Here is a 23,313-nt window from a genome sequence, read left to right on the forward strand (position 1 = left end):
CCAGCCTTGTAAACCCTTACCACCATGCGAAGCATCACCCCGCCGGGTTCATTTTTAACAAGGGGTGAATGTGGCAGTATGCATTAGGGGTCATGTGGGACTGTGAAGCCGTGATGTCATTGGCTGACAGATCCCGGGTCCTGGTTGGCCGTTGACCTCTAGCTCCGCCCTGAAGGCGGAGTATAAGAACCAGGAGTCCTCCCCCGCAGGCAGTCTACTACTGAACTGCGGGGGAACAGTCACGCTTAATAAAGCCTCATCGACTTCACTCTATTCGTCTCTCGGAGTCTTTGTGCGCTACACCGGCCCTCATAAGTCATCCATAGTTTTGCCCAAACCGTCGATACAGCACCGCGTTGGCCCTGTTTTTAAACCCGCACGCTGTTTTGCCAATTCAGTTCCAATGTCGTGGTATATTCGGACCTTGTTCCCCTCCCATTGTTCCACTTCTCCCTGGCCCACTGCAGGATCCTCTTTTTTTCCACAAACTTGTGGACTCTTACGATCGCCTCCCGTGGATGCTCCCCAGCTCTTGGTTTCTGCCTCAGCGATCTGTGCGCTTTGTCCACCTCAGGAACCTTGTCCAGCCTTTGCCACCAGCCCCACCAGCATCCTCGAGATGTAGCCCTTGACACTCGCACCTTCCATCCTTCAGGCAGGCCGACGATCCACAGGGTTCTGCCTTCTCGACCTGTTATCTTGTTCTTCCACCTTTGCTTTCAGCATCTTGCAAAGATCTCCTAAGAGCCCCACCTCTGCCTCCAATGCCACCAGACGATCACTGTGGTCCTACAGCACCCTCTCCATTTCTCGGATCTGCGACCCCTCTGCCTCCAAACACGTTTCAACCCTTTCCATTGAGCCCTTCAGGGGTGCCTTAGCCCCTTCGATGGCCTTCGAGCGATCCTCCTGCATCTCCTGCCTCTGCTGGCGGAACTCATCCTTGATGAAGGCCATCAACTGTTCCAGCTGGAGCCTTCCAACCTGTACTGACCCTTCTCTCTCCGCCATCTTTCCAATAGCTGCTGCGCCACAGGTCTCTCCCAACTTCTTGGCCAGGTCTTTCACCTTCTTCTGCCGGGTTTGGTAACCAGCAGACATGCCACACTTCTCCTCCAACATTCAGCTACACTTTTTGGTCAAAGTTACAACTGTTTTCAGGTAAAAAGAGCTCTTTTGTACACCTTCAAGCAGGAGCTGCCCTGTGTGCGACCACTCACACCATGGCCGCCATCGGAAGTCTCTTTTCTGCCATTCCTACTCTGACTAGGACGTGCCACTGGTAGCAATCCTGAGATTACTACCTTTGAGATCCTGCTTTTTAGTTTAATTCCTAACTCTCTAAATTCAGCTTGTAAGACCTCATCCCATTTTTTACCTATATTGTTGGTGCCTATATGCACCACAACAGCTAGCTGTTCACCCTCCCCCTCCATGACTTAACCTTAAGTTAACTTTACAACAATGTCAAGAAAGAATAAGAGAAAAGAAAATAGAAAACAAAAATAATCTGTCCCTCACTCGGGTGGAAGTACTACCTCAAAGAGTTGCCGGTCGACAGCACTCTCAGCAATGCCAGTGGCAGCAGTGATCAGGCCTGGGACTACAAGTCATCCCCAGATTCTAAATCCCAGAGTCCAAGTCGAGGTAAGTGCAGGAGATCTCACAGTGGGAAGGGGAGTTGAGGCCCGAGGGGGGTGGGGAGACAGTGGTGGAGTCCAGATGGAAATGCCAGTGGTGTTGAGGAAGGGAGTACCTGTGGGGACAAATATTGGACGGTGGGGGGGCGGGGGGGGGGGGGGGGGGGGGGCATCCAGTGTGAAAAGGGGACCCTTGTGGAAGTACACACCCCTTCATGCCCGAGCCTAGAGCAGAGTGACCTACCACCTTACACCAGTCCCTGAACTTCTCATGCTGGTCTCAAAATAAAGGGGCCTGCTGGGAAGCAGCCCAATCTGCCCACCGAAAGGCCTTAATTGGGGAGAGGGCGAGCAAGATTCTGTGTCAATTCCCAATTCAAGCCTCGTATAATTTTTTGCTGGTGAAATGCAGGCACCCAAAGGACACTCTGGAAAGAATTTTACCACCTTCGATGCTTCTTGGGAGAGAGCCATAAGTGTGACACATCAGTGGAGTCCATGTCCCACGTGCTTATGTGATCATCCAAGAGGTAGCCAATTTGGAGGCTTCCTAGAGAAGCCTGCTCCAATTAGGGATGGCTGCAAGTGGAGAGCTAAACAGACCACCCAAAGCTGTTGTTTTTTTTTATTAAAAAAAAATACTTTATCATAAAATTTATCATAAGCATTACAGAAACATTTCAAATTGTCTTGACTGTACATTTCCGGCAGAGTTACACATTGCCTTGACTTTCTTCCATTCAATTTTGATATTATTATACACATATCACTCTTTACATTACAATTCCTTCTTAAATATTTACATTGTCATGTTTGTTTTTGTACATTGGAGTGTTGGTGGCCCAGACCGAGGGGGGTTTACACTGTTACCCGCCCCTCGGTGTACATTTGCTGGAAAGACCTTACACAGTGGTCTTTCCCCATTGCGCCTTGGCGGCAGCTGCCCCAAGCTTGAGTGTGTCCCTCAGCACGTAGTCCTGGACCTTGGAATGTGCCAGTCTGCAACACTCGGTCGAGGACAATTCTTTGCACTGGAAGATCAGCAAGTTTCGGGCAGACCAAAGAGCGTCTTTCACCGAGTTGATGACCTTCCAGCAGCAGTTGATATTTGTCTCGGTGTGTGTCCCTGGAAACAGTCCATAGAGCACAGAGTCCTGTGTCACAGATCTGTTCGGGATAAACATTGACAAATACCACTGCATCTCTCTCCAGACCTTCTTTGCAAAGGCACATTCCACAAGGAGGTGTGTGACCGTCTCATTTCCCCCACAGCCACTCCGAGGGCAGCGTGCATTGGCACAGAGCCTTCGGGTGTGCATGAAGAATCTGACAGGGAGGGCCCTTCTCACCACCAGCCAAGCTAGGTCTTGGTGCTTGTTTGAAAGTTCTGGTGATGAGGCGTTCTGCCAGATGACTCTGGCAGTCTGCTCAGGGAACCATCCAACGTCCTCCACGGTCTCCTTTTCCCTGAGGGCCTCGAGGACATTACGTGCTGACCACTGCTTCATTGCCTTGTGGTCAAAGGTGTTTTTCTTCAAAAACTTTTCCACGAAGGACAGGTGGTACGGTACGGTCCAACTACTTGGAGCGTTCCGCGGCAATGAGGCCAGGCCCATCCTGCGTAACACCGGGGACAGGTAGAACCTCAGTATGTAGTGACACTTGGTGTTTGCATACTGGGGGTCCACACACAGCTTGATGCAGCTGGACACAAAGGTGGCCAACAGGATGAGGGAGGCGTTGGGTACGTTCCGCCCTCCCTTCTCCAGAGGTTTGTACATGGTGTCCCTTTGGACACGGTCCATTTTGGATCTCCAGATGAATTTGAAGATGGCTCGGGTGACTGCTGCAGCGTAGGGTCGGGTTATGGGCCAGACCTTCGCCACGTGCAGTAGCACCGAGAGTACCTCACACCTGATGACCACCCAAAGCTGTGGTTGGCCAGCATTCCCACCAGGGCAGGTGGGTGCTGCTGACGTAGGATGTGACTGCCAGGGCACTATGAGATAAGCCACATTTTAATTAGTTTTTAGAACTATGTAGTGACAGGAAGTGCATTAATTCTACATCTAGCTCCATATTAAAATCTTCTGGTATGTTGCTGCCAAACTTGTGACCCTAGAATCTTCAACTTTCCCTTTGTGGTGAATGTAAGCACCAGAATAAGTTGTCTGCAGAGTATTGTAATGTGATCCCTTTTCCATGTAGTGTACTGGAATCCTGGTGGGCTCTGCCTCTGGCTCCGCCCCCCCCGGACCAGACGGCCGCCTGGGGGCAGTGCTCAGTTGTTACAGCGATCTCAGGCAGGCAAGTTATTGTGTAATAAAGCCTATGTTCTCTCACTTTCATCGTCTAGCAGTGGATTAATGGTACATCAATTTATTACACAAAGACATCACTATGGAAGCCATTCTGAAGCCTGACAAATTGGAACTCGACGCACGAGCAGCAGAAGCTAAGGAAGTCTTCTCCCACTGGCTCCACTGTTTTGAGGCCTACCTCGACTCCACTGCAATGCCTCCCTCCGACGCCCTTAAGCTGCATCTCCTCCATGCCCGGGTGAGCCATCGAATCTCAGGTACGATTCAGGACGCAGCCACGTACGACGTGGCATTTGCGATTCTAAAGAGACAATTCGTGAAGCCCGTGAACGAAGTGTTCGTGCGGCACCTTCTCACGACCCACCGACAACGCGCCAGGGAATCGCTGGACGAGTACCTGGAGAACCTGACGCTACTCGCCAGAAACTGCAACGACAAGGATGTGAAAGCTGACGAGCACATGAAACTGATGATCCGGGACACCTATGTGGCTGGGGTCCGGTCTAACTACATCCGGCAGCGACTGCTGGAAAACGGGGCCACTGACCTACAGGACACGGTAAAGCTAGCCTCCTCGTTAGAGGTGGCTTACCAGAGCCTCAGCGCGTTCCCGGCAGACCCAGCGAACCCCTCGTGGGCACCGCAGTCGCGGCCTCCACCAGACCCGACTGCGTCCCAGGCTTGTGCCGCGCAGCTGCCCGTTCCGCCCGGGGGATCGCCTTGCTACTTCTGCAGTCAGGGCCAACACCCTCGGCAGCGTTGCCCAGCCCGCACTGCGACATGCAGCGATGGTGGCAAAAAGGGACATTTCGCCAGAATCTGTCTGGCCCGATCCAAAGCCCCGAAGTCGAAAGCGTACCAGGCCTGATCCACGGACTCACAGGCCCGCAGACCCCACAATGCGGCTGCGTGCCTGCTGGTACCGCCCCCTTCAGACGCGTCATCCGCTTCGTGCGGTTCGTGGGGGCCACCATCTTCAGCACCAACCGACACGTGCGACCGATGGGGTGGCCATCTTGGTCGCCGTCTCCGACCCAGCCCGACACGTTCGACTTGTGGGGGCCGCCATCTTACGACCCCAATATCTCCGACCACGCAGACTACCCGCAGCTCGGTGCAGTCACCCTCGACCAGTCGCAGCCAAAACACCTGAAGAACTCGATGATAGCCGTCCGGGTCAATAGGCGTGAGACCCCCTGTCTTTTCGACTCCGGGAGCACAGAGAGCTTCATCCACCCCAACACGGTAAGGCGCTGCTCCCTCCACATCTACCCCGCGTCCCAGACAATCTCCCTCGCCTCCGGATCCCATTCGGTACAGATCCGGGGGTTCTGTGTCGCAAACCTCGCGATACAGGGCGCTGAGTACGCCCATTTTAAACTGTATGTCCTCCCTCACCTCTGCGCACCCCTACTGCTTGGACTCGACTTCCAATGCAGTCACCGAAGCCTGACCCTAAAGTTCGGCAACACCTACCCCCCCTCACTGTATGTAGCCTCGCGACCCTTAAGGTCGCCCCCCCCCGCCCCCCCTTCACTTTTTGCGAACCTCACCCCCGTCTGTAAGCCCGTCGCCACCAGGAGCAGGCAGTACAGTTCGCAAGACATGGCTTTCATCAAGTCGGAGGTCCAGCGACTCTTGAGGGAGGGGGTCATCGAGGCCAGCAACATCCCCTTTGGAGCACAAGTGGTGGTTGTGAGGACTGGGGAAAAGAATCAGGTGGTTAAGGTCCACAGCCAGACCATTAACCGGTTCACCCCACAACTTGATGCGTACCCCCTCCCCCGCATAGCGGAGATGGTCAACCAGATCGCACAGTACCGGGTGTTCTCCATGGTCGATCTGAAGTCTGCCTACTGTCATGCGAGAGTGCCTTTAAGAAATTGATGTTTAAGCAATGTACCTTTAAGAAATGCAGTGATGTCAGATTGTGGGTGGAGGAAGGAAAAGAGCTGGTCTGGTGATTTCTGCAAATCCAAAGACTATAAATATATTGAATGTAACCTGTTGTGCTCCTATTTTTGAAGGGTTGAAGTCTTTTGGAGGTTTAAAAGAACAGTTTGCAGGATTGGGTAGTGCTGTATTATTTTTGGGGTTATCTTTGAAGTAAGGGGCCCGCAACGTGCCCTACTCCACCGAGGAGGTCAGGGCCATGACCAGGGATTGCCAAGTCTGTGCGGAGTGCAAGCCGCACTTCTACCGGCCAGACAAGGCCCACCTGGTAAAGGCCTCCCGGCCCTTTGAGCGCCTCAGCATCGACATCAAAGGGCCCCTCCCGTCCACCAACCGTAATATATACTTCCTGACGTCATCGACGAATACTCACGCTTCCCCTTCGCTATCCCATGTCCCGACATGACCTCAGCCACCATTATAAAGGCACTGTTCGGTTTCCCTGCATACGTCCACAGTGACCAGGGCACCGTCGTTCATGAGCGATGAGCTGGGTCAGTACCTGCTCAGTAAGGGCATCGCCTCGAGCAGGACTACAAGCTACAACCCGCAGGGAAACGGGCAGGTGGAGAGGGAGAACACGACGGTGTGGAAGGCCGTTCTTCTTGCCCTTCGGTCTAGAAGTCTCCCGATTCCCCGCTGGCAGGAGGTCCTCCCCGATGTGCTCCACTCCATTAGATCGCTCCTCTGCACAGCCACGAACGAGACCCCTCATGACCGTTTGTTTGTCTTCCCTAGGAAGTCCATCTCCGGGGTCTCGCTTCCATAGTGGCTGACAACTCCGGGACCTGTCCTTCTCCGGAAGCATGCGAGGAGCCATATGACTGACCCCTTGGTCGAGTGGGTCCAGCTGCTGCACGCCAACTCCCAATACGCCTACGTCACGCACCAAGACGGACGGCAAGATATGGTCTGCCTCCGGGACCTGGCCCCTGCTGGATCCCATGTATATTTAAATATGGCTGAAGGGTTTCGGCCAAGAACCAGGGCACTTAACCTCACAGACACTAAAATGATTGATTATTATTATACGGTATTGTGGCATTCGGAAGTGCATTTGAGGAATCAAATTCTTTAATTTTATCATCTATTCTCTTAAAATAGTAAATAATTGACCTTATTATCAATCGCTCCCTCACATAACTAAAAATTTGCTTCAAGTTAGTTGAAAATTCAAGATTCACAGCAAGATCACGGGCATATTAGATGTAGATACTTGGACGTTGGCACGTGTTTGATAATCGCTCCTGTTAAGCACCTTGGGGTGTTTTACTATGCTACATGCCCTATACAAATGCATGTTATAGTTGGCACTAACGGGCAATGAGGAGAATATTGTGGGATTTAGCAACAGTTTTGGAAAGTGTTAGGCATTTGTAGTATTGGAGTTTGTTCTGGGGTGTGGCAATACCGCAGAGGGAAAAGCTGATGTTTAGTGCGCTTTGTCTTACTGATTAATTGTAGTGCGTAACATGGAAGAATTTGGGTCCCCATTACGGGGGAACCACCAGTTCGCCCCAGGAAGAACAGGTGGAGGATTTTCAGGGTGGCACAGGGCAGGGATACGAAAGTTGGGGGACCTGTTTGTGGATGAGAAGTTTGCGGGCTTGGGTGAGCTGGAGGAGAAGTACGGGCTCCCCACGGGGAACACCTTCAGGTACTTACAGGTAAGGGCATTTGCCAGACGGCAGGTGGTGGAATTCCCGCGACTACTGCTACACACAGTACAGGACAGGGTGCTCTCGGAGGGGTGGGTGGGAGTGGGGAAGATCTCGGAAACTTACCAGGTGATGCAGGAGGAGGAGGAGGCCTTGGTGGTGGAGTTGAAAGGTAAGTGGGAGGAGGAGTTGGGAGAGGAGATCGAAGAGGAGACGTGGCAGATGCCCTAGGGAGGGTGAATTCTTCCTTTTTGTGCGCGAGGCTCAGCCTCATACAGTTTAAGGTGCTGCACAGGGCACACATGACCGGGACAAGGATGAGCCGGTTCTTTGGGGGTGAGGACAGGTGTGTTAGGTGCTCAGGGAGCCCAGCAAATCACACCTATATGTTCTGGGCATGACCAGCGCTGGAGGAATTTTGGAAGGGCGTAGCGAGGACGGTGTTGAGGGTGGTAGGATCTAGGGTCAGACCGGGCTGGGGGCTCGCAATATTTGGGGTGGCAGAGGAGCCGGGAGTGCAGGAGGCGAAAGAGGCCGGAATTCTGGCCTTTGCGTCCCTGGTAGCCCTGCGAAGGATTCTCCTTCAGTGGAAAGATGCGAGGCCCCCAAGCGTGGAATCCTGGATCAGCGATATGACAGGGTTCATTAAATTGGAGAGGGTGAAATTTGCCTTGAGAGGGTCGGTACAAGGGTTCTTTAGGCGGTGGCAACCGTTCTTAGACTTTCTGGCAGAACGATAGACATTGGTCAATGGCAGCAGCAGCTCGGGGGGGGTGGTTTACTTTATTTTTGTTTATGTTATTTACACTGGAAGGGTCTGAGGGGGTGTATACACCTGTTGTGTTAAGTCGGGGTGTTAATGTTAATTTATTATTTATGTACGGGGGGAAGGGGTTTGGGGGGGTTGCTTTTTTAGATTGTGTTTTGTACTTAACCCTGTTGGGTTCTTTTTTCTTTCTCATTTTGTTATTGATATTTTATGAAAACCTTTAATGAAAATTATTTTTTTTTTAAATGGAAGAATTTGGGTTTAGATTTGTTTGGGGTTGGTTTAGCACAGTGGGCTAAACAGCTGGCTTGTAATATAGAACAATGCCAGCTGCGCGGGTTCAATTCCCGTACCAGCCTATGTAAGACTGCTGTTCATCGACTACAGGAGGGAGCTAAATCACTTGGTTGCATGGTGTACCGAAAACAACCTCTCTAAATGTTGGAAAGACCAAGGAACTGATTATCGACTGTAGCATGACACGCACTCCCGTCTGCATCAATGGCTCCGAAGTGGAGATGGTCAATAGCTTTAAGTTCCTGGGGGGTCACCATCACCAACAGTCTGTCCTGGTCCACACATTTTGATGCAACAGTCAAGAAAGCCAACACGTCTCTACTTCCTGTGGAAGCTAAAGAAATTTGGCATGTCTGCATCGACTCTCACAAACTTCCACAGATGTGTGATAGAGAGTATCCTATCCGGCTGCATCACAACCTGGTATGGCAACTGCTCAGTCCAAGATCGCAAGAAACTGCAGACGGTGGTGAACTCAGCCCAACGCATCACAAAAACTTGCCACCCCCACCTTGATTCTGTATACACTTCTCGCTGCCTCAGGAAGGCAGACAGCATTATCAGAGACCCCTCCCACCCAGGCATTGCCTTCTTCCAGACCCTTCCATCAGGCAGAAAGTACAGAAGTCTGAAGACTCGCACATCCAGACATGGGAACGGCTTCTTCCCCACAGCTACAAGACTCCTCAACGACTCCCCCTCGGACTGATCTGTTCCCTGTGAGAACACTATTCACGACGCCCTATGCTGCTCTTGCTCATGTATTTGCTTTGTTTGGCCCCTAGTTCCGCACTGTAACCAATCACTGTTTTGTCGGTGTATCATTTGTCAATGTTCCCTGTTGATTATTCTTGTGTCTACTGTGTACGTACTGTGTACATTCCTCGGCCGCAGAAAAATACTTTTCACTGTACTTCGGTACATGTGACAATCAAATCAAACCAATCAAATCAAAGAATGTGGGGAGAAAGCAGGAGTATGGCATTGAGATAGGGGATTGGCCCTGATCATATCGAAAGGCGGAGAGAGCTCGTGGGGCTGAATCGCCTACTCCTGCTCTGATTTTCTCCATTCATTCACGCCGATTCTCCGGTTCCGCTGAGGTGAACGGAGTTTTGGATGAGTGCCAAATTCTCCGTTCCAGCTGGCAGTGGTGGCGGGGGAACTTGGATCAGAGAATCCTGGCCTATCACGTTTCTATCAAGTAAAAATGTCTGGTTCGAGATAAAGTTCATTTTTTATTTTATAAATCTCACTGTAGAAATCCTTGGAAAAGTTATAATTTGGTGATTGAAGAGTAACAGTGGTTTTAGCTGTTATAATTATTCTGTCAGACCCTGAAAAACTAATGTAATCTTTGTGGAATGTTAAATATCTGCATTCCACACTAAAAGAGTCCACAGCTTTATAAATTAATATAATTTTATTTGGTTTATGATATTTCAGCTTCTTTCCCAATCAAGTTATAAAATGTAAACCATTAAAGCCGGGTGGCATGGTAGCATGTGCCCCTTCAGAGGGTCGGTGCAGACTCAAGGGGCTGAATGGCCTCCTTCTGCACTGTGGCGATTCTGATTCTTGATTTGCTCTCTGTGAGAATTATTCAATGTGATTGGCTGCATGATTTGCATAATTGGTCGATTCACCCGATGAAGGAGCTGTGCTCCAAAAGCTAGTGATTCGAAACAAACCTGTTGGACTTTAACCTGGTGTTGTAAGACTTCTTACTGCACATAATTGTTGCTCCAGATCCTCTGTAGGTGGCACTAAGACTATAAAATTAGCATTGGCAAAGAAAAAGTCCACACCAGAAAGCGCTCACGGGGTCTTTGTAGATAGAGGCCTTCGAGATCAATTGGAAGAGCTTTGCCCCTGACCACAAAGTCTCCCATGATAACTGGGTGTAGGAGCTGTGACTATTTCATACACGCAGTCACTGCACAACCACCAGTTTCGTATCTTACAGCCCAGTTAGTCTCCCAAATGTAGTACACAACTTCTTAGTTTCAATTCACAACGTGCAGGACTTTGAAAGTGCTTCTCGGTGTGGCTCACAGTATTTACATATATTAGGGGATTTTCTAAAAACAGGAGTTTGGAACCACCACCCGTAATCTAATGCTATTTCAATCTGGTGACTGGTGATTAAATCATCGTCTCATAAACATCAGCTGTGCGTGAAGCACGTAGTTTTTTTATAAAGCATCAGCAAATGTTTCTGCAGCATCGAAATCGAAACAGGCACAAGCCGTGTGTGAAGTGACCGCTTTTCCTGTCAGCGCCACCGAACCCGCCCTGAAGCCACTGGCATTGTGTTTACCAGGAAGCCTCACAGCGACCCACTGCCCAGCCAAGACCACAAGTTTCGCAACCTCGCATTTTCCCAGGGCGTCCGTCTGCTTCGTACCGCATTCGTTAATCTTAGCCCTCACCACTCCAATGCAATGTTGAACTTTTGACCGTAGAAATGATCGCGAAATCTGCAGCGTCTGCAAAAAACCCAGCATCGCCTTTCTTAACCACTGCTGCCGTTCGTGCTCCAAACACCATGAAGCCTGCTGCTCTCTTAAAGGTACATTGACTTCACAGAATTTGTCTTTAGGACAAGGGGAAGGACAAGGGAAACCTTACAGCTGTTTACTCGAAAAAAGACGTTTCAAACCTTCTATGTCAATTTGAATTTAGTATTTTGTGTAAAGATTAGCAATCCACTGGTTCCAATTCAGAGATAGGTCTGTAAGGAAGGGAGACGAGGAAGTCTGAAGAATGGGTTAGAGTGATCGCTCTTAAACCATTTCAGTAATCTTTTAAAAAGTTTTGACTTTCCTTTTAATAGTCTCACTAAAATCTGACCTACTCTCTAGCCCCCCTCCCCCCAATGATAATGAGAAGAGCGAATTGTGAACAGCACTTTAAATGGGATTTGCTGATATTAGACAAAAAGACCGGTTGGTCAATGTTTGAAAAGAAATGTAAAGGATCCCAGCCTGATAGTTATTTGTTGATCTGCTGGTAACTCCGGTTCTTATGTTGTCGCTTTGATTTGAAACATTCCTTCTCTGATGAGTAAGGAATACATTGTTTAAGCAAATCATAATGTAACAGAAAAGGTGCTGCAGGTGAATTAAAGTTACACATTTATAAACAAAGCAGTTTCCTCTCCGATGTATTCCTTCGTAATCCATGTCATAGGGTTCTGAGTCATCCAGTAATCCTCATAACATGACTATCTGCTGCAACTTGAATATTATGCATAAATCTTGGTTATAAATTTGAATTTGCATGGTGGCACAGTGGTTAGCACTGTTGTCTCACAACACCAAGGACCCAGGTTCGATTCTGACCTTGAGTAACCGTCTGTGTGAAGTTTGCACATTCTCCCTGTGTCTGTGTGGGTTCCCTCCAGGTGCCCGGTTTACTCCCACAGTTCAAAGATGTGCAGGTTAGGTGGATTAGGTGAGGTTATGAGGATAAGGTGGGGCAGGCACCCTAGGTCGATGCAGACTCGGTGTGCCGAATGGCTGCTTTCTACACTAGGGATTCTATGAATTACCCACCCCGCCCGAGGTACACGTCTGAAAGCATTTGGTGAATGGTTTACATATTAACAGTGTGTGAAAACGGCAGAGAAACTTTAAAAGGAACCCCCCCCCCCCCCCCCCCCATTTTTTTTTGAGTGGGAAATGCAGAAAGGTAATTGTTTACAGACCTTATTAGAATTTGTCAGAGGAGGACTAACTGGAATAAAAACAGAAAAATGCCAGAAAATAAAAACAGAAAAATGCCAGAAAAAAACTCAGCAGGTTCGGCAAGATTCATGGAGAGATGAACTGGACACTTTGATGAATCCTAATGACTGGCGGAAAACAAAATACAAACCTTCAAAGGTCAAATAGCCAGAGTCACTGACTACTTATTGGAGTTCTTTTCACATAACTACATTTGTGCCACTTATAGAATTAAATCTGAAACCTCAAGCGAAAATAAATTATAATTCAATGATAGTTTAAAATGCTCTGTTTTAAAACACCAATGATATTTTTAGAACTCTGTTCTGCACATGCTTTCAATAAGGTGAGGATGTAAGGTTATGGTGTTCCATTTCAGTTTCAGATTTGTCATGCACTAATTGGATTGCAGAAACATGGAAAATAATCCCAATATATAGGTTTGAGAATTTAAAAAGACCCTTGTACTTATTTGTAAGATGAGTGTTCTCAGAGCCTTGTGTAGTCTTAAAGTGGCAACAAGGAAGTGTTTGTTTTCTGTAATCGGATCCCTTTTCCAGGAGATATACAGTAGTTATTGCTGTTGAAATGCCTGTTATTTGAAATTCTGAATTTGTACAGTATTATCTTGCATGAAAAGCTAAAATAAATAGGCAAATCCTTCCACGTACAACCCCTGTTTGTAGTTACCTGTTCTACCTGATCTTCCTTGGGGGCTGGTTTAGCACAGTGGGCTAAACAACTGGCTTGTAAAACAGAACATAAGCCAGCAGTGCGGGTTCAATTCCCGAATTGCCACAGGGTGGCACGGTAGCACAGTGGTTAACACAGTTGCTTCACAGCGCCAGGGTCCCAGGCTCGATTCCCTGCTGGGTCACTGTCTGTGCGGAGTCTGCACGTTCTCCCCGTGTCTGCGTGGATTTCCTCCCGGGTGCTCCGGTTTCCTCCCACAGTCCAAAGACATGCAGGTTAGGTGGATTGGCCATGATAAATTGCCGTTAGTGACTAAAAAGGTTTCATAGATTCGTAGAATTTACAGTGCAGAAGGAGGCCATTCGGCCCATCAAGTCTGCACCGGCTCTTGGAATGAGCACCCTACCCGAGGTCCACACCTCCACCCTATCTCTATACCCCAGTAACCCCACCCAACACCTTAGGTCGATGCAGACGGAGGGGTTATTAGGGGTAGGGTGGAAGTGAGGGCTTAAGTGGGTCGGTGCAGACTCGATGGGCCAAATGGCCTCCTTCTGCACTGTATGTTCTAACCGCTGCGCCACCATCTCTCCCTCCTCCCCCACACTCTAAACCTCCTCACCCTTCTCTTGAATCTAAGCCCCCTGGTCATTGACCTCTCCACTAAGGGGAAATGTTTCTTGTGTTTCTCCTTATGTGGCTTGGTGTCAGATTTTATTTACTAATGCTCCTGTGATCAACTTGGGAAATTTTTCTTAAGAGGTGGGATACACTGCACTTAACCCTGGCAGGGAGGATCCAAGTGGAGAAAATGAATATTCTGTTCTTGTTTATCTTTCAAGCTCCCCTGACCTTTATACCGAAGGCCTTTTTTCGGAAAGTGAACACTATCATTTCTGACTTTGTATGGGCGGGGAAGGTGCCTAGGGTGGGGAGGATCCTGCTGCAGAGGGGGGCTGACGTTGCCGGACTTGCTTCATTATTATTGGACAGCGAATGTGGACAAGGTGTGACGGTGTTGGTAAGGAGAAGAGGTAGAGTGGGTTAGGATGGAGGAGCAATTTTGTAAGTGGTCTAGTTTGAGGGCTATGGCAGTGTCCTTCAGACCCCGGGGCGTGACCAGCAGGTGGGTCACGGGAGGGTCGTGGAGCCGTCCTTCGCGGCGCTCTCGATCGTGAAAATCCCCGCGCAGCAGCCGGCTTTTAATAGCGGTGGCTGCAAACGGCCTTTAAAATGGCCGCGAACATGTAAAAGAAATTCGGCCGCAGCACGATCATCGGCACACATGCGCAAAACTATGCACATGCGCACTGATGATCGGGCGCGCATGTGCAGTGCGGCCGCTGTTTTTTTTAAACGCTGCAGCTTTTTGTTTTACAGGTTTGGGGTTTTTTAATTCATTTTATTTATTCATTTATTTTATTCATTTTATTTTAATTTTTTTTTTTTTACAAATTTGGGGGGGTTTTATTTAATAAAATTTTATGGAAAAAAATTCAGAACTTTGGACAGATGGAGACTCCATACTTTCCGACACCAGAAGGCTTCACCTTCATCCAACAGGTTCCATTGGAGGAGCGTGTACGAGGGCCAAAGGGACCCAAAACCATTTCCTCCATTTTTATCAGCAGCAAACCAGGTAAGAGAAAATGGTGGGTCGCGAAGGTCAGCCGGCGTGGGTTGCGAAGGTCGGCCATGTTGGGTCCAGAAGGTTGGCCGGTTGGTAAAAATGGGTCCCCGGAAAAAAGTTTGAAGAACGCTGGGCTATGGTGACGGCAGCGCTGCCAATGGCTCTGAGTAGGTATTCAAGGAGCCCAGTGGTGCAGTCAACAGTGAAGATATGGAATCAGTTGAGGAGGCATTTTAGGGTGGAAGGGATGTCAGTGCTCATGCCGCTGTGAGAGAATCATGGGTTTGAGCTGGGGGGATGGATAGTGTATACAGGATGTGGAGGGAAGTGGGACTGGTTAAGGTGAGGAATCTGTATTTGGAGGAAGGGTTCGCCAGTCTGGTAGAGCTGCCTAGAGGGAGCGAGTTCAGGTATCTGCAGGTTAGGGACTTTGCGCGAGAGATCTGGAGGGGGTTCCCTAGGTTGCTGGGATACACCCTGCTGGTGCAACTGCTGCTCCGGGATGTGGAAGGGGAGGGAAGAATTGGGGATATATACAAGTGGCTGGGGGAGCAGGGAGGCGAGCGGGTGGTGAAGATAAAGGAGAAATGGGAAGCGGAGTTGGGAGGGGAGATCAATTGAGGAGCATGGAGTGAGGCACTGCGTAGGGTAAATGGGACCTCCTCATGTGCAAGGATGAGCCTGATGCAGTTTAATGTGGTGCACAGGGTGTATGTGACTCGGGCGAGAATGAGTGAGTTCTTTCAGGGGGTAGCAGATGGGTGTGGGCAGGGGCCAGCGAATCATGCGCACATGTTTTGGGGTTGCGATAAATTGGGAAGATTCTGGGCGGGAGTGATCACGGTCTTAGCCAGGATACTGGAGGAGGTGGACCAGGACCCTTTGATGGCGATATTTGGGGTTTCAGAGAAGCCGGTGCTCATGGAGAGGAGGGAGGCCGATGTCTTGGCCTTTGCCTCTCTAATTGCACGGCGGCAAATTTTGCTGGAGTGGCGGTTAGCATCGCCACCGGGGGTAGCTGCTTGGTTGGGTGACCTGTACGACTTCCTACGATTAGAGAAGCAGATAAAGTATGAGTTAAGGGGCTCTTCAGGGGGGTTTGAGGAAAGATGGGGGACCTTTGTGACCGTGTTTGAGGGGCTGTTTGTCACTGGGGAGGTGAAAAAGAGGATAAATCTGTACAGACTGTATAGTTGATTGTAGGGAAGCATGTTGTTTGCTGTAACCTGTTTTGATAAATGTTTGTATCAAAATTTAAACTTGGGACATTTTGCCATGTTAAAGGTGCTATTTAAAAGCAAATTGTTGTTTTTGGTATTTCTGATTCTCTAATTTGCCTCACTTTCTGAGTGTGAAATTTCAATTTCAACAATGTTGGTACAGGCAGGATCCAAAACCTGACAGTTTATCAGTTTGTGTTCCACCTAGAGGTGTTCAAATTGGAAAAACACAGAATCACTGGAAAAACATCTGTTCAATGACATTTAAATAGAGCAGAACAGTGACTAGACACTTATGGCCTCTGATCATCTTTATTAGTGTCACAAGTAGGCTTACATTAATACTGCAATAAAGTTACTGTGAAAATCCCCAGTTGCCACATTCCGGCACCTGTTCAGGTACACATGGGGGAGAATTCAGAATGTCCAATTTACCTAACAGCAAGTCTTTTGGGACTTGCGGGAGGAAAGCGGAACACCCGGAGGGAACACACGCAGACACGGGGAGAACATGCAAACTCCACACCGCACAGACAGTGAGACAGTGACCCAAGCTGGGAATTGAACCTGTGATCCTGATGCTGTGAAGCAACAGTGCTGACCACTGTGCTACGGTGCCGCCCAGACTCTGGGGGCGGGATGGTAGCTGATCGGAGGTTCTGTAAAATTGTGTGGCATAGCAACGATGCTATTCCCAATGCCTACTCATCCCACTGCTATTTGGCAAGCAGCAGGGGAGGTGTAGATGGCCCGCTCACCTGCGAGCCAATTGAGGACCTTGAGTGACCAAATAATTGCCACTCAAAGGCCTCCTGCTGGCATTCGATTTTTGCCTGTGGCGGGGGTTGTAGGCACCAAGGACCAAATTCAATGGCCCCAGTGCGAGGCCCATCCAATGGCTGGAGCGATGTTGACAACGCTGCATGACCATTGCAGGAATCTCCCCACCCTGACCGGATTTAATGCCAATAAGGCATTTACCTCCGGTCGGATATCTGCCATTTGACTGGCTGTCAGATCTCTGAGAAGAGACTTCCCGATGGGGGCAGACGTCTCACCTCAAGCCAGTGGCTGAGGGCAGAGCTGGTCAAGTGAGGGCAGGCTCAACCCTGACATTTACACAGGGTGAGGATGTGGGCGACCCTGCCCCAAGGTAAAACCTGGCCTGGTATTGCTGAATTGGATTGTTAGATGACATTGTCTTTTCTTCGTGCACTTTTAAAGACTCCAAGATTTCCTGCTGCATTATTCATGGTGAATGTAAGAAGGAAAGCTGATTTATAACAAAAGGGTTGTTATGCCATGCAATGTATGCTATGTTATCAGTACCACTAATTTTACAATACATCAAATCCTCTTTTTTTAAATTCTATGGTATTTTGATATTCTTGCTTTGATGACCTGGGAATTGAATTTTGCATTTGTTCACTTTTCTGTGAAAATTATAAATCGGTGGTCTTGACTGTTCCTATTTTCACCAGTGAGTGGCCATTATTATTTTTTTACTATTTTCTTATAAATTTGGAGTACCCAATACATTTTTCCAATTAAGGGGCAATTTAGCATGGCCAATCCACCTACCCTGCACATATTTGGGTTGTGGGGGCGAAACACCTGAAAACAATGGGAGAATGTGCAAACTCCACACGGCCAGTGACCCCAGGGTTGGGATTGAACCTGGCGCTGTGAGGCATTGTGCTAACCACTACGCCACCGTGCTGCCCAATGAGTGGCCATTATTTTATAAATATATTATTTACCCATGCATTCAAATCATTTGCCAGTTTTGAAGCTGAGGATTATGCAGGATGTACCAAGTCAGAGGTTAGTACCTTGCAGAACTGAATAGAGGATGGAACTCATTGGGTTAGTAACTCTGACATGAATAGCACTAGGATTGGGCAGCAATAAGGTGGTGTCTCCTGGATTTTCACAGCAACATGTGGTAGAATATAGGTTTTGGTTCGCTCGTGAACTGTAAATTCTGAGAGGAGAAAAAACATAATGGTCAGATTTCAATTACGAGTGCTCTATCTCTTTTTCCTTTGATACTCTGAGAAAATACCAACCATTTCTAAAAATCTTAAAAACATACTGTGCATTCACAGTAATCAAATTCTATATAAATAAGCAGTGATAGTTATTTGGGTATACATTTTTCAATATTATAAAAATACTTTTGATCCTGAGCTACCTTTTTGGATTACGTATTCTCTCTGATATCTCCTCAAAACTCTTAGTCGAGCAAGATTTTCCCTCTTGAAATCTATGCTTTCGATTCATCATTATATTTTTTATTTCTAGATGTTCTTCCATTCTTTTCTTCCATAAAGATTCCATTTTCTTTTGACTACCACCAATGTTAAGCTGATGGTCTATATTTCTCTGGACATGTTCTGTCCTCCTTCTTAAATATACAGATTACATTAGTTATCTCTTAGTTCTCTCGCACTTCACTTTTTTCCAATGAATTATTAAATGAGTAATAATGCATCAGTTATCTTTTCCCTATTTTTTAAATATGTGGATGCATTCCATCGGTATCAGGGAGTTTGTCCGCTTTGAATTTATTTTGTTTGTTCAATACATCGCTTTTTAAAATTTTAAATAAACCTATCCATAGAACCCCTACAGTCCAGAAGGAGAATATTTGGCCAATCGAGTTTGCACTCTAGTTTCGAAAGAACACCCTATCTAGGCCTGCTCTCCCACCCTATTCCTGTAACCCCACATGTTGGTCATGGCCAATCCACCTAACCTGCACATCTTTGGACTGTGGGAGGAAACCGGAGCACCCGGAGGAAACCCACGCAGACACAGGGAGAACTTGCAAACTCTACACAGTCACCCAAGGCTGGAATTGAACCTGAGCCCCTGGTGCTGTGAGGCAACAGTGCTAACCAATGTACCACCATGCTGCCTATCATCACTCCGTATCAAATTTACTTGTTCTATCTCCCTGGTAAACACTGAAGTGAAACAATTATTTAATATTTCTGCCACCTCTCTATTGTTGTGGTATCATCCTTCCTATCCCTTAATGGTCGTATTCTCACCACCGTCGTCCTTTTTGGATTGATCTGTCTGTATAATATTTTACTTTTTTATGTGCAAGGCGCACACTCCCTTTCTGAACCTCTTTCCCTGGAGTGTAGCTTTATTCTGGATCAAATTGTCGAGAAACATCTCCACCCCCGCCCCCCCCCCCCCCCCTCCTCTTTCGTGTGTCGGAATCTGTCCAACTTGAACTCCAGCTCAATGACTCAGAGCTGCGGTGATTTAAGATGGAAATGACTCCTGCAGATATGTTTGCTTGAGACAGTCTCACTGCCCATTAACTCCTACATACTGCAGTCCAGGCACACAACCTCATAGAATCAGACAGTGCAGAAGGAGGCCATTCGTCCCATTGAATCTACTCTGACCCTCTGAAAGAACACGCTACCTAAGCCCATTCCCCCACTCTATCCATGTAACCCCATCTAACCTTTGGGCAATTTAGATAGCCTTTGGATACTAAGGGAAAATTTAGCATGGCCAATCCACCTAACCTGCACATCTTTGGACTGTGGGAGGAAACCGGAGCACCCGGAGGAAACCCACACCACCACTGAGAGAATGTGAAATCCCAGCACAGTCACCCAAGGTTGGAATGGAACCAGGGTCACTGGCGCTGTGAGACAGCAGTGCTAACCACTGTGCCACTCTACCACCAGATCTGCTTTGCCTTATCTTCGATTTATCTTATTTATTTAATTAATTAATTAATGTCTTTGTTCAACCATTATTTGTCATTATATGAAGTTATATAGTTAAACTATATATTCGATAACTTTCCTGGTGCTGGTTGAAACGACTTATAATTTAGAGAAGAAAAAGAAAATTACCAACTAGTCAGCCAGCTGCTTACCTAATGAATGTCTCTGGGCTACCGCTCCAAGGTCTCTCTGTTTTTTTGCTCCCTCTTTCAGACCATCCCTTGTTCCATAAAAAAACAGAACTCTTCCCTCATTGTGCCAAATTCCCCAAGATTTGCAAGTACTCTGGCATCGCAGTACTCCTTCAAGTACTCCTTCAAGTTGGGCTTTATGCTACTTAATTTATGCATAAGTCTGTATTTTTATTATCTGAAATTCCAAAAACCTGAGTCCGACCCTGCTGACGAGGGAACCAGTTCGAGCAAGCCACGTGTGCAACTGTCACCAGCAGGCAACTTGTTTACCACTGACTAAGACTGAAAGAAACTATTGGGTGGATTATCCAGCCCTGCCTGCTACCAGGATCATCCAGTCCTGCCAAAAGTCAATGGAACAGGTCCCACTGTGACAGGGTCAGGAAATCCTGGCCTACATGTTAGTGCTAAAGCTAAATTAAATGCTAAATGTAAACGTAACCAGATTTAAAAAATCCCCTTATTCATGCTGGAAGACTGATATATGTGCGGCTAGATTTTTATTATTATTTGTTACGTTTTGTACTGCAGAGAACAGAAGCCAACAGTCTAACCTTTATCTTAACAAATCATGTAGACTTGATGGTTCATGTTTGTTACTGCTGTGCTAATCCTTCATAATTTCCTGATTTGTGAATAATCTTTTAATCTTTATTCGTGTCACAAGTAGGCTTACATTAACACTGCAATGAAGTTACTGTGAAAATCCCCTAGTCGCCACATTCGGGCACCTGTTCTGTTACACTGAGGGAGAATTCAGAATGTCCAATTCATCTAACAAGCACGCCTTTTGTGACTTGTGGGAGGAAACTGGAGCACCCGGAGGAAATCCACGCAGACACCGAGAATGTACAGACTCCGCACAGACAGTGACCCAAACCGGGAATCAAACCCGGGTCCCTGACACTGTGAAGCGACAGTGCTAACTGTCGGTGCTACCATGCCACCCTAAACTCTGTTGCCTCTGTAAAATCTCAGACACTTTGACCAGTTTATAATTCAAACTTTTTACCTAGGTGCCCTTATGTGCGAGACATAGGACAAAACAGTTTGGTTTAACACAATTTTATTCACAATTCTCTCACTCTCACAAATATGACTCAGATTCACAGCTGAGCTCTAGGTTATCACTGAAGATCTGTTCTGATGTTCCTTCTTTTATACCGGTCTACGAGCACTGAGGCATAGATATATGTTCACACCTGGTCTGAGTTCTATTGTTCCAGCCAGACTTAAACTCATTAATGGGAATAAACATGTTACTCATGCTCAGCCAGGGTGATTCAATCAAGATCCATTGTCCTTTGAAACACTCATGTCTGATCAGCTGTTAGCCAGTGGGACTAGCTTAGAAAAAGAAACTGGGCGGCATGGATAAGCTGGGCCAAAGGGCCTGTTTCCATGCTGTAAACATCTATGACCCTATTATGGAGCCTTTTGTTTGTCCTGCTACAAAGTTGATCACCTGTGTTTGGAAGTTCATTGCATAGTTATAGCGCGTCTTGCTCTTTTCTGCAAACGTGAGTGGGAATGATAGATCCATATAGCAATAACGATAATGTGTTGATTTGAGTGCTCTTGCAGACTGCCAGTGTCAATTCAGCCAGGACCTCCCTCATGTGGCAGTTTCTGTTCCTGGCCTATGTGTCTTGCCAGCCTGTTTCCAGTACCACAACTCATGAACACAGATATGGCCTGAAGTAGAATATTTGCTTTTCCATTTGATCCTGAGGAAGAATTCCGGAGTTAACTGTGTGTTCATACCACTTGTCACCTTCTCCGTCCTCTTCACTGACCCTGTTTAACCTGCAGTGTGTGTCCAGCATATTCTGTTTGTGTTTTGGGTTTCCACCTCATGCAAAATTTTGCTTTTATTCTCAAAAAATTACCTTAACTGATGACATTTGTTCTTTTCACTCACATTTAACGTGATAATTTCCAAGGATTAAAATTAATGATAGAAGGAAGAAATGAGCCAGTTTTCAGAAAAATACTTCCTGAAATTTACACTTTGGACTGTTACAGTACGAATCTTCTGAACAATTAATGTGCCAAGTTGAACAAGGTTCAAGGATGTGATCCTGTTACGAAAACCTTGGGCTCTTTTCAACTGCCAGAATATTTAGTGCTTTTATGTGATTGATCTTTAAAGCAGAGAACCATGTTTCCGAACATTAAATCTTATGTTTATAAAACTGAAGGCTGTTAAAAATAATTTGGCAACAGTTTGTAGTGAGACGTCTCTTTATAGGCATAACATTCAAAGGTCTCGGACCCATATGATGTACAAGCTGATATGATTCAAAGAGGCATAAGTGTCTTTTGAGCCAGTTCAAAACTGAATCATACAGAATCATTACAATATAGAGGAAGCCCATTGTACAAGGTCTGTGAAAGAGCTGTGCACTTAATCCTTTCCCTGCCCCTTTCTTGTACCTTTCTAAACCTCCCCTTTTCAAATATTTATCCACATCCCTTTGAAAAGGCAGTACAGACTCTGCTTTTCAAAACCGAGATTGTAAAGGACAACTAGGGAATGTCTACAGGTGGGCTTTTGGACTAAAATTACAGACCTTGAGGAATAGTTAGAGACACTCCTCATTATATAGCAGAGGAGGGTTTCTATAGTACATAGTGCATGAGGAGCACCCAACTGCTAAAGAGAATTTTAGCAGAATTCGGAACGAAAGGAGTGACTGACTATCTGGGGGAATTGTGGTGTGAGAGGTTTTGCAAGATTCTGGGAGTCTAAAGCTGTCTGAAAGGTAGAGGCTATCTTAGCCACATACATGAATGTGACTCAGAAGAGTGAAGTCACAGATGCCATGAAGCGAGTGGTTACTCAAAGGGAGCTGAAGAGAAAATAAATATAGTAGTTATTATATATTCTATCATTATAGGGAATAAAAAGCTTTTTCTGCAGTTACAATGAGCAAAAAGATCTGGGGTGAAATTCTCCCCCAACGGCGCGATGTCCGCCGACTGGCGCCAAAGACAGCACCAATCAGACGGGCATCGCGCCGGCCCAAAGGTGCGGAATGCTCCGCATCTTTGGGGGCCGAGCCCCAACATTGAGGGGCTAGGCCGGCGCCGGAGGGATTTCCGCTCCGCCAGCTGGCGGAAATGCCGTTTGTTGCCCCGCCAGCTGGCGCGGAAATGCGGCGCATGCGTGGGAGCGTCAGCGGCCGCCGATAGTTTCCCGCGCATGCGCAGTGGGGAGAGTCTCTTCCGCCTCCGCCATGGTGGAGGCCGTGGCGGAGGCAGAAGGGAAAGAGTGCCCCCACGGCACAGGCCCGCCCGCGGATCGGTGGGCCCCGATCGCGGGCCAGGCCACCGTGGGGGCACCCCCCGGGGTCAGATCGCCCCGCGCCCCCCCCAGGACCCCGGAGCCCGCCCACGCCGCCTGGTCCCGCCGGTAAATACCAGCTTTGATTTACGCCGGCGGGACTTCG

At 47.7% G+C, this 23,313-nt stretch overlaps 1 protein-coding gene across 1 annotated transcript in view; it reads left to right on the forward strand.

The window, feature by feature from the left end:
• The first annotated feature begins 10,387 nt into the window (after positions 1–10,387).
• tmem37 (transmembrane protein 37) overlaps positions 10,388–23,313 on the forward strand; it is a 90,682-nt gene continuing 77,756 nt past the window's right edge. The window contains exon 1 of the mRNA XM_072473169.1: positions 10,388–11,210. Within this exon, the coding sequence (XP_072329270.1) occupies positions 11,106–11,210 (105 nt within the window). The 5' untranslated portion in view covers positions 10,388–11,105. The remainder of the gene's footprint in view (positions 11,211–23,313) is intronic.

This window comes from Scyliorhinus torazame, chromosome 2 (genome assembly GCF_047496885.1).
Source record: "Scyliorhinus torazame isolate Kashiwa2021f chromosome 2, sScyTor2.1, whole genome shotgun sequence".
Classification (NCBI taxonomy): Eukaryota; Metazoa; Chordata; class Chondrichthyes; order Carcharhiniformes; family Scyliorhinidae; genus Scyliorhinus; species Scyliorhinus torazame.